This window comes from Bactrocera dorsalis, chromosome 5, assembly GCF_023373825.1.
Source record: "Bactrocera dorsalis isolate Fly_Bdor chromosome 5, ASM2337382v1, whole genome shotgun sequence".
Classification (NCBI taxonomy): Eukaryota; Metazoa; Arthropoda; class Insecta; order Diptera; family Tephritidae; genus Bactrocera; species Bactrocera dorsalis.
Genome location: NC_064307.1, coordinates 74,581,286 through 74,593,256, shown reverse-complemented (window position 1 = coordinate 74,593,256; position 11,971 = coordinate 74,581,286). Strand labels below are relative to the sequence as shown.

General features: G+C 32.1%; 2 protein-coding genes across 26 annotated transcripts; one reads left to right on the top strand and one right to left on the bottom strand.

Moving 5' to 3' along the window:
• Positions 1-319: 319 nt before the first annotated feature.
• Positions 320-11,607, top strand: LOC105227413 (serine/threonine-protein kinase unc-51). 15 transcript variants are annotated; one of them, XM_029550648.2, is made up of 14 exons: positions 323-465; positions 918-1,190; positions 2,023-2,196; positions 8,169-8,256; positions 8,324-8,449; positions 8,527-8,600; positions 8,673-8,833; positions 8,951-9,090; positions 9,162-9,296; positions 9,419-9,587; positions 9,651-10,726; positions 10,859-10,995; positions 11,089-11,224; positions 11,284-11,607. In XM_029550648.2, exons 2-14 carry the CDS (start codon positions 1,101-1,103, stop codon positions 11,358-11,360), a joined length of 2,583 nt encoding a protein of 860 aa, XP_029406508.2. In that variant the 5' UTR covers positions 323-465; positions 918-1,100; the 3' UTR covers positions 11,361-11,607. The 15 variants fall into 15 exon arrangements, with proteins under 15 accessions (XP_011205045.2, XP_029406508.2, XP_011205044.2 ...); XM_029550647.2 differs by having other exon boundaries at positions 332-479; XM_029550650.2 differs by having other exon boundaries at positions 334-479; positions 1,045-1,190.
• On the bottom strand, positions 2,734-7,386 carry LOC109579619 (slit homolog 2 protein). Of its 11 annotated transcripts, none has more exons than XM_049456965.1 (7): positions 6,946-7,385; positions 5,950-6,287; positions 4,631-5,084; positions 4,295-4,570; positions 3,698-4,082; positions 3,406-3,651; positions 2,734-3,355 (listed from the first exon to the last, which is right to left on the bottom strand). In XM_049456965.1, the coding sequence occupies exons 2-7, from the start codon at positions 6,000-6,002 to the stop codon at positions 3,201-3,203; spliced, it is 1,569 nt and encodes a 522-aa protein (XP_049312922.1). In that variant the 5' UTR covers positions 6,003-6,287; positions 6,946-7,385; the 3' UTR covers positions 2,734-3,200. The 11 variants fall into 11 exon arrangements, with proteins under 11 accessions (XP_049312922.1, XP_049312920.1, XP_049312923.1 ...); XM_049456963.1 differs by having other exon boundaries at positions 7,167-7,385; XM_049456966.1 differs by having other exon boundaries at positions 5,950-6,196; positions 7,167-7,385.
• Positions 11,608-11,971: the final 364 nt, after the last annotated feature.

Genomic DNA, 11,971 nt, shown 5'->3' with positions numbered 1-11,971 from the left:
TGGTGTTTGTAGAGTTAAATGCTATATTGGAAATTGGGTTTTCGAAATGTGGCCAAATATACTTTGGACCAATTATGATTTTTATTATTGAAATACAGCATCTTTAACTAGATTATATATCACGCTGTGCCTTGAACAAAATTCAACTTTTTATACATATATACATATGTATGTTATGTTACTTTGTTTCTTTGTTTTCGTCTGTCAAACAGAGAACTTTGAATTTACATTAGACGTTCTCTGTTTCGACTGTCATCTGACGTGCCTTTCAACAAAATTCGTAGAGAACGTAAAGTCTGGCAATATGTCAAATTTTGTGCTTTCGCTGCAATTAGGGAGATTTTTTACATATGTACACATCTGATATATATACGCATTCGTTTTGGATGTAATTGAACTGCGAAACAAATTTCGCACTTATCATTTTGGATGGTCATATTTATTGCTCAGCGGCCATAAATTGATGTAAAAAGTGAAAAGTTAGGAAAACATTGTTTAGAATTTAATCTTTTGAAAATTTAGTTAATTTCTAGGTGTGTGTAATACATTATTGCGTTGCTTTTAATAGGAACGTTCAACGCTGTGAAAATATAGCACATGATATGCTAATGAGTGAAATAAACTAACAGTGAATCTTGAAGCAATTTGATTTTATTCTCTATCTAAAAACGTATTATGGAGAGAAAAATTTTTTAAAGATATATGCTATAATTTGTAACCGGAATAACGCAGAAAAATTCGATTTTACATTTCCCGTATATTCGTGAATGATTAAATAAAACCCAATATATCAGATGCGAAAGATAACATAGTAAACAATAGAATTAGCCAATGAAAAATTGATTTTCCACATAAATGTAACAGCAATATTCCTATATATATAATAATTGCATATATATTGAAATCATTTCATCCAGTTTTAGTGTTGAATAAGTAAAACGTCCATATTGACGGATTATAAACATATACTAGTTTATTTCTTTTTACAATTAATGACATACTTAAGTGTTAAATATCAGTTGTTTTCGTAACGATTGCAAACAGATGTACTAAAGAGTAAATAAGATTGTAGTACTTTCATTCCATTTCGGTGTAACATAATGAACATTGTCGGAGAATATGAATATAGTTCGAAGGATATGCTTGGCCATGGCGCTTTTGCCGTCGTATATAAGGGACGTCATCGCAAGGTATGTGTAATTTATTTGTCTTTGAGTCAAAATATTTAAGTATTTAAGTGACAGAACATTTGATAACAAATACATATAAAACAAAAACTTATGGAATCTGGAGAATTTACTTCTTGACAAGAATTCGAGGAGAATGTATTCTTTTATTTAAAATACATCTGTAAATATGCAGAAATATTTTTATATACCTTTGTATTAAATTCTTATACGTATGTACATATTTACATTTTACATCATGTGTTGAACTTCACTCCAAAGTTTTAAAGGGCAGAAGATGCTCCCACTTCGTAATTATACATACATATTCCTATTGGTATACATACATATATATTCTGTCATACTGTAATTGAAGTGGAGAATAATAATTATTATATATGTACATTGTATGTAAAAAGAAAAACAATGTTTTTGGATTAATACATATCCATATATGGTTGTATTGAAATAAAATATTATGGTGAATGATCAATCGCAATTGTACTGTGTCTGGTCTGCCTTTGATTCCTCTTCCTACGAACATCTAAATAAATTTCTAATATCGGTTGCCAATCTGTGTACTGAGACACAAAGACATACATATGTATAAGGTGGACTTAGCTTCTGCAGAGAATTATTGTTTCTGCCATATGTACATACTTGTCTCTGAAATGTGTAGCACTTCATTGGAGTACGATTTACAAGTGTACCGTACACAAAGCACATTGACTCGGCTTCAACCACAAGGATTATAAAGGGAAGATACAAATGCCACTGGCCGCAAGGCACACCTTGACTAATTTCTAATTCTAAATGTGTATTTTTATACTTTAATTAAATTTGTGTATTTTTTCAGAAACATTTTCCAGTGGCTATTAAATGTATAACTAAAAAGGGATTGATTAAAACTCAAAATTTACTTGGAAAAGAAATAAAAATCTTAAAAGAATTAACAGAGTTGCATCATGAGAATGTCGTGGCGTTGTTGGACTGTAAAGAATCACAAGACTGCGTCAACTTGGTCATGGAGGTAAGTTTTTAATTTGTGTTTGTTTAAAATTACATTTTTATTTTTGCCAAGATAAATATTCTCTAATATTCAATTACAGTAGTTTTTCGTAGGTTCTATAGTAATAGCTTAAGCTAAATGCAATTACTTATGACATTTTAACTCTAACTGTTACTTCATACAACGGTTATATATCGTCGTATTTGTCAAATTAGCAGTTTAAACTTCTACCTATCCAAAATTTACCCTGACATACCAAATAAAAGTCCTGCATGCAATAGATTCCCACAAGACTTTAACCATCTCTGTGCATGCCTAATTAATACCACTCATTTAACACCCCTCTCCCTACGGTCGTCGACACCGTCGAAACCGCATGTTTCATGTGCCTCCTGACAGTTAATTTCGATGACAGTTAATCTGAACTTTACCATCCAAATGGGAATTAGATAATTGTTATAACAATTCCATTGTCTTAGTCTTAGAATGTAAGTTTGGGAAATCTTACCTCTGTATATTCTGTCATGTGAACGGTGTTGTTATGAAAACGCAACATACTTTCGGGAGCATATGAAATTTTATAATATTCAGAATTTTATTATACATATAATATATTTTTTTTTATTAATATTAATGTTTACTATTATAAATGTGTATGTATTTGGAAAACAAATAATCCTTTTGCTGATACCTGCCGTATTACATATGTACATGTGGTTGTTCGTGTATTGTGCGTAAATTTTACAAATATTTCTGAATGCGACTAGGAATCTTAACGTTGTATTTTTGAGTACAAGAACATGCGTTAAGAAGTTATTTGGAAAATGATATACTAAACTTATCATATTAATTATAATATCGCTAACGGGTACATCAAATATGATTACTTAGATCTTATCATTACAGTTATTACTACATACTAAATATATTTGAAATATTTATCTGTTGGAAGTTAAATTATTTGCTCTTCGCTTATTGTTTTAATGAAAAATTAAGAACTGTTTCTTATTGATTAGGCCCTGTATTTATGATAGTTTATTTAGTGGAATTTCTTCAGGGGGATGTACTTGATCTTTTTGATCCGGTTTCTTTGTTCGACAACATTTAGTTTTGATTCCACCAACATCCTTTCGGCAAATTATACCAATGATAATGCCAACAATTGCTATAATAATAATACCTGAAAAGGTTTGAATATAATAAATGTGTATTTGATTAATTACTACTTACATATAAGCAGTATGTTTACCATATCCTGGGATATATGTCCTGTGACGGTGTTATTTGTTTTAACCGAAGTTTTGATTTCGTTTTGCTCGACACTGGTATTTACTATATTATTTAAGATAGTTGAAGCGTTACCTGTTAGTATGACCGACATTTTCTTAATGTTAATATCATCTTCCATTCTACTCGCAGTCGTAGAATTTGTGAAATTTGAGTGGACATTGATACCTTCCATTTTATTTTCTAAGACTCAATACAATATAATTTAATGCATTCTCACTTTTAGTACCCTTACCTTCTATTTTGATCTCTTTTGGATTTGACGATTTTGTTTTCGTTGTTGGTATTTTAGTAGTCACATTTGCATATTTAATCTTAGTACTGATTTCTTCCGTTGTTTCCTTTGCTTGCACCGAACCACCAGTAACTGCTAATTGTGGTACTTCATTAGGTACTCGTGGTATTTCCGTTTGAATGAATGGTGGATCCGTTACCACAATGCTGTCATTAAATGAAGTGCCTAGTACTAATTCAAAGCAACTGATTTCAAAGTGCCCGAACTTTATATTGTCAATAGCTGTTAATAAATTACACAGTTCTGTCACACTCTCTGCTTCCAAATCAGGCAACCACAATCTAGTAACATTCTGCAGCGGTGAAAAAGCTTTAACATTGATTTTCTGTCAGAATGACAATGGAATAGAGAACGTCAATTAACATATGATATGAGCTTTGAGGTGGGTAAGCTCGAAAAGCGAAGTTATTTTATATTTATACCAAATCTATGTACATGCATACATATGCATATAAACAATTTCTTTATATACTTTAAACATATAAAATTTTGGTTTCTAAGGCAAAATGCCTATATAAATACAAAGCATTTACACACCTTATAAAAATTATTTAAATCCAATTTTAGAGACTGCAAACTGGCTAATCCTGAGAATGTATCATCAGAGAATTCAGTCCAACTGCAATTACGACAAGCAAATTTAATTAAGCCAGGTCGAATGAGGAATGGGCCATCGTTTTTTAACAATATAGAATTGTTACTTAAATCCAGATCAATTAAATTACTTGTGCCGGAGAAAGCTGCTGGCTCGATTTGTCTTAGTTTATTATCTGTTAGCTGAAGTCGTTGTAAATTAATTAAGCTCTCAAATATCTGAAAAAGAATATTTTATTATAGTAATCGCTAAAAATACAAATTGGTTTAATTAATTACCGATTTATCAATAAATTTTAGTTGATTATAACTTAAATTGATTTCACGAACTTTAGAAATATTTACGAAATCTTCAATATGTAATTCTCCAATATTGTTTTGGCTTAAATCGATGAATAGTGTTGTAGTTGGAAGGTTTTTTGGCACTCTCGTCAAACCAAGGCCATTGCACAGTATGCGCTTAAAGTTATCCAAGCAGTGGCAGTCTTTGGGACATTTGGGCTCCAACACCTGACTGCTAGTTGTATAATTGTTTAATGAAACTAATATCCTTTTTGTTGTTGGAATAACGATAATAGTTCTAATTGTCGTCGAAATCCTGCTTTCCATATCAGTTGTTTTTACTGTTAGGTTATCTTTTTGCTCTAGACCATTCTCATCATAATATTCCTCATAATAGTCGTCGTTATTGTCATAAGACACGTTTGATGGAGCTGCTTTTGTAAAGGGCGCACTAATAATTCAAGACAAGAACAATATATACGTATATATAATTATTTTAATTTGGTATGTTTAAGTAAATACAAAAACTTTATTTGATTTCTTTTTACTAGATATTTACTGTCTCCAGTTTTAAAATAGAACATACATACATAAGTATGTATGTAGTTACATACTATATAAGTGGTATAAAAGTAAATAATTATACAGTTACCATCTAGTATATGTTTGTATGTAGATCGTGTTAATTGTAAACAAATCAGTTTTATTTAGTATTATTATTATTAAACCAAAAATATAGTAATTGCATAAATTGAGGTATTCGAATATTAAGTACATTAGATAATTACGAAAATATTTTTACATTAAATAAATTACCTTCTTTTTGTTAATTTCACACAATGCTTTGTAACTATCAAATATTATTTTTGATTCAACTTCTTATTTAACAAATTAAAATAATTACGCTTCTGATAATATAAACATCAATTTCTTTGTATTCTACCGAATGTTCAGTTATCAGTAATTAGCACAAATAAATTTATAATTATGATAAATTCATTCAACGGGTGCGGAAAATACGTAATACATGTACATATATACATACATATTTGCGTACCATCAATTTGGTAATTTTAGATATTGTAGTTTTAATCAAATACTATGTGTAAGAGTACTTTGCACTTTAGAACCTGCCGACTTTGATCGATTCTGCTATATGCTCATAAAGTTATGCGGATTCGTTGCCTTATTGGCGTCTATAACTTAGATAACAAGTAGCAAGAAACTGAGTTTTTAATATATACCCTTGATATACATTTCTAGCACATTTTACAATACTTTTTATAACATGTAGAGTATAACATTATCAGTTTTACCTTATGCTGAGTATGAATATCAGGAACAATCCAAACTTGTAATAAATGTGCATTTTCCTTGAGTGTGGCAAGAATAGTTACGGCAGGATATGTGTACGTATTTCCAGTCACTTAAAACTTGTTTTTTTTTTTGTTTAATTTAAGGGACATAGGTTAGTAGATTAAGAATATGAAAAATATATAACAATCAGTGGGGTTTTCAGCAATCATATTGCTACATTTCTATAATATACTTTGCGTGCGATCACTGATTCAAATTTAATTGAATAATGTTGTAAGTTTAATTTAGAAATTAATATTATTTATTTTTTTTTCGGTCATCACTAAAGTTATAATTCCTAAATTAGATAACATAAACATTTAAACAAATGTCTACATAGTTCCAACTCACATTAAGAAAATGTTAGTGATATTAATTGATTATTCTGAAGCATTTTTCCAGATTTAGAGAGCGAAGAATTATGTACAACGATCACGGTTTACATGATACGTTTCGACACCTGTGCACAAACTTTGTGTCTTTATTTTGTAATTCTTTCAAGTTATTATTTTTTTAATCTGATTATAATAAGTATATGAACAGTATGTAAAAGAACATTTTATTCAACTTTGTGAAATACTTGCAATTAATTATTTACATATATGAACTTAAGTAAACTTTTAAAGCCAAAACCGGCAAAAAATAGAGGAAAATTGTAAGATTAGTTTTAAAATATAAAAATATGCATGACAAAGGGGTTTATTTTTATTTTTTTTTTAAATTAGTATTGCTTCACTTGATTACTAAGCCGAGAATGTATCATACACGTCCGAACATATGTAGATGTACAATTGTACTCGAAGCAATCGTGCACTGTTTGTATGGGCTGCTTATATTATCGCCATTACGCTGTCGATCACAAAATGTTAACCTTTGAACGATTCAAGTGATTCGATTAAGGCTTTGTTTTTTTTTTTTTTAATTTAGATATATTCATATGCATGCATAGTACATACATATATGCTCCGTTTAATTGCTTGGAGTCGCACTTTTTAATGCATGCATGCAGGTATGTTCGTATAAGCATTTATACTAGTATACTGTATTATGCCAAACACTCTCCGCTGAATTGAATTACACATTTCTTCTAAAACATTTTTTTTATTTTATTTGTGTGTTTCAGTATAGCTTTTGCACTACTAAATTTTTTATTATGCCACAGTTAAGGTAACCCTACCGATTTTTGTTACCGAAATGAAAGTGATCAGCGGATTTCATCCATCAAGTGATGAATTCGATGTTTTTCGAACGTCTGAATGTCATTTCAACCCAAACCATACATCTGTATGCATATATGTATGAATGTCTGAAGTTAAAAATCATGCACGCTGCTGGAAGTTACAGCAAACAAATAACAACAGTTCCATTTGAGCGCAAAGTATTCACTGATTTTGCTATGCAAGCTTTTTAATACTGACCAATTTGAGAAGTTTTTTTTCATAAACAAGGGAGGGCAACATGGTGGAGTAAGAGAGGCAGAGGGAGAGAGAGTGAGAGAGAGAGAGAGAGAGAAAGAAATTAAAAATAATTTGGAAGAAACCTCCACTCCTCTATTAAACTCGATCTACATTACAAGCGTGTTCGTGCGTCTGCTGACTTAGTAAAAACATAGCTTCTTCATAGCATGCATACTTGTCAATTCTGTTTCGAATATCTACTGGTATATGTACATATAACAGGTGCACTGAAAAGTCGTAGGCTAGCGTAGGAATAATTTTTTTTTGATGAAATTTGATTTTATTATCAAATTTTCTTTAGTTATCTTCGATGGCGTAATACTTTGATTATAGGGATCGTACATTTTTTTCCATTCGGCTGACTGTCGACAGTTCAGCTCAATCAGAATCATCAATTCGGTTTTGTTTTTGAAGGATTGTGAGCTCGAGAGGCACTAACTTTGCACAGAGCTTTCGCATATCCAAATTTTTATACACAATATTATCAACACGTCTTTCTGATATCTTTAGAGTCTCGGAATTATAATTAGAGTATCTCGAACAACTGCACTCTACCATCATCCAAAATTATTTTGCGGACTTTTATGATATGTTGGTCGATTTCATTTTACTATTTACATATACAAATAGTGTTTTTGTTTTATGGAAGGATGTTTTCAAGACTTCATTAAATATTTCAAGTCGGTGTATTTATCTTTTGTTATACTTCTGACTAATTTCAGTATTGTAATGGCGGTGATTTAGCAGATTACCTCACTGTTAAGGGCACTTTAAGTGAAGACACTGTCAGACTCTTTCTTATACAGTTGGGTAAGTTGAATAAAAATAAATGATTTGTAATAATATGCATATGTCCATATTATGTGATTCTCTACAGCCGGTGCCATGAAAGCACTTTATACCAAAGGAATAGTCCACCGTGATCTTAAGCCACAAAATATTTTGCTTTCACACAATTATGGCAAAACTTTGCCTACGCCATCGAAAATCACACTGAAAATAGGTAAAATATCAGTTATATTAAAGAATTTTTGGTTGCGTTAATTTATGGTATATTGCATTTTGTAATTGGCCACACAGCGGATTTCGGGTTTGCACGTTTTTTGAATGAAGGCGTTATGGCAGCAACACTTTGTGGGTCTCCAATGTATATGGTAATTAGCGAAACTTTATATCAAACTATACATATGTATATGTAGATCATAAATCCTTTTCAATTTTTTTAGGCACCTGAAGTTATCATGTCGTTACAATATGATGCTAAAGCTGATCTCTGGTCCCTGGGTACAATTGTCTACCAATGTTTGACTGGCAAAGCTCCTTTTTTTGCACAAACCCCTAATGAGTTAAAGGGTTACTATGAAAAAAATGCCAACTTGGCACCAAAGTAAGGACTTGGAAAGAAAAAAAAAAAAATATTCTATATTTGTATTTAACATTGTAAATAAGAAAAAAATATTGCATCTGCTGATATATTTAATAAGTCTTATTTATTATTCAACAGAATACCAAGCGGTGTCTCACCTGATTTGCGAGATTTACTGTTGTGTTTGTTGCGGCGCAATGCCAAGGATCGGATCTCTTTTGAGAGTTTTTTCAGTCATCGTTTCTTACAGGGGAAATCGCCTATATATGGTACACCTAGTAAGTTAAATTCATATATACAATTATATTTGTATGGATATATATACTGAGCATGTTTGTTATGATTTCAGCTGATGTGCCCCCGCAGATGAGTTTGGATACTATTCCAGTAAAACCGAAAAGTTCTCAAAAGCTGCATGAAAAGCCCCTGCAGCTTCCTGAGGCTAATGTTGATGCTATTACAGCACAACCGGATGATACCTCAGGTAAGCGGTATTTAAATATAATATATAAAAATCAATTACATCAAATATATTAAATAAATTTATACATCTTAGACTAAAAGTGTCACGAGAAGCTGTTCTTAAAATATATTATATATTTTTAGTTTCAATTGCGGAAAATCCAGCTATCTGTGCTACCATTACAAATGTTGGGGTGCTTTGTGACAGCGAAAACAACAGCGATTCGTCTGGGTCGCCAGAGGATTCAGATGATTTTGTTCTGGTGCCTAAGAATCTACCAGAGGATCAAAATGTCATTGAATATGAGAAGAAGTACGAAATACGTACATATGGTAAATTAAATATACCTAAACGTTACTCTTTCCTTCAAACTAGGCACTCAGCATGCCAGGCTGCACAAACAGCAAACCAATTAAACCCACTACGACCAAACAGTCTACCAATATCTGAACCCAAACCAGTTCCTGCTCCAGCTCGTCGGTTTTCGTCAAATACCACTGATACTGCATCTGGGAGCAATGCGTCGCCTGCGGGTCGTACTAATGTTAATAGTGATAAAGTTCAACGACCACGTCCAAATATTTGCAACGAGATTGTAATTGCAACATCCCCTAAACAACCCAGTGTGGTCACACAATTTCCGCGGTCACAGCCTATTAGTGTAAAACAACGCGCTGAACATCGTAAAAATAGTGTAAGCAGCGATATTAATTCCATTTCACCACCAGCGGTTCAATTTGCTATTGGTACACCGCCCGCCCGTCGCCGTTCTGCGTCGGGTAGTTCACTATCGGAGACACCACCACCAAGTGCTCCATGTACTTGGCAGGTAAGTCCAGGTACCCAGACTCAATCCCCTCTACGACGATCAGGTCACAGTTCACCGATTCTTCCTTCTGTATTGGCTAAATTGCCGACACTGGGTAGCCCAACGTTGATTGTAGCACCTGGTTCTGTCAATTCGATTGGCTCCGGTTCTTGTGGCTCAGAGAATAATAACCAACATCCCGTATTGGGTCCGCGCGCATTTACACTACCCGAGCTCGGTGCCACAGGAGGTTTGCAAAGTCTTTTGGATACAGCCAGTAGTCGTGCTACCGGTACAGAGGGCAATCAACTTCATACTTTCCATGCGCCTGAATTATCGGAAGAAACACTTTTGGACCGCGAACATAATGAGACTTTATCAAAGTTGAACTTTGTTTTGGCTCTTACTGATTGTATCCAAGAAGTTGCAGACTCGCGTTGCGCACCTCTTTCAGCCGTCATGGCTGTGGGTGGAACATCAAACGATCAACAATCCATACCGCCACATGCACCTGAACACTGCAAACGAGCTGAAAGATTGGTATTATTGGTGCGTGCTTTACAGCTCCTCTCAAGTGGCTTAAACTTAGCATCTCAACAGCTACGCAGCGGAAGCTTGAAACCTTCTTCAAATGTTAAGAATGGTGAGCAAATAAAAATGTATTATAAATATATGCAACTTTTGTATATATATGTATATCGACGTATAAAATATGATGTTTATATACTTGAATACCACGTTAATATAAGTTTAAAAATGTATTTCTTTTTTATAGCTTTGTTGGCAATGAATTCTAAATATCGATCGATTCTCTTTGAGTCTAAGAGATTGAATGGTTCCGGTTTGCTTCAAAAAGCTAATGCGTTCAACATTACAGCCGATAAAATTCTCTATGATTATGCTTTAGATATGGTAAGCTTTGCATTGATTGATATTATTTTTAGTACTTTCAGAATTGTTTTTGGCGTTAAATAAAAATACATGTTTTTTGTTATATTTTTATAGTGTCAGGCCGCTGCTTTGGACGAGTTGCTTAGTAATACAAAAAATTGTTTTGAACGCTATAACACCGCACATATACTGCTACATTCGCTAGTTCAAAAATGCAATCATCCTCAGGATAAAATGCTATTGAATAAATGTAAATCGTAGAAATAAGCTAAAGTACAAATTATTATAATATTTTTTGTTTTATTCCAGATCGTGATGCTGTTGAGAAACGTTTAAATATCTTGCAACAACAAGGCTATATATATGTGACTGATGAAAGCTCTTAAGATTCCGAATATAGGGTTTATAGTTCAGTTGGGAGCCTTCCGTTTTCCTATCAGCAATCATCTATTTTATTACTATTCGAGTATCTTAAAATATAATTTAAGTAAAATAATATTTTGCTAATATTTTAATTTTTCGTTTGTGTATGTATCTATGTATGAGAATTAATTATAAGGAAATTCACGTACGTGCTTACATACATATATGCATATTAAATATATTTCCTACGAAGAGAATGTATCCGAATAATTATCAAATTTCAATTTTGCTATCTTCCCAAAAATTTAACGGCTAGGTAACTTAGGTTAATTAATATTTTGCAATTTACATATAAGATCGTGTGTGGTTAATAATAATTCGGGTAATAATTTCAGAAAGGAAAAATAAACAAATATATCCTTGAAATATTGATCGTCAAAAGGTGGCTAAAATAATTAGAACTATAAATTATTGCTATTTGAAAATTTAGCATTATTCTAAAAAAATGTTTGTCTTTTATAGTTTGCTACATAAAATTTAACAGGTACACATTTTGTTATTTGCGGTCGCGATATTTGGAGGTGCTAAAGAAAACCGCTTTTACTGCATATAAGAATGTTTTAAGATTTCTTTC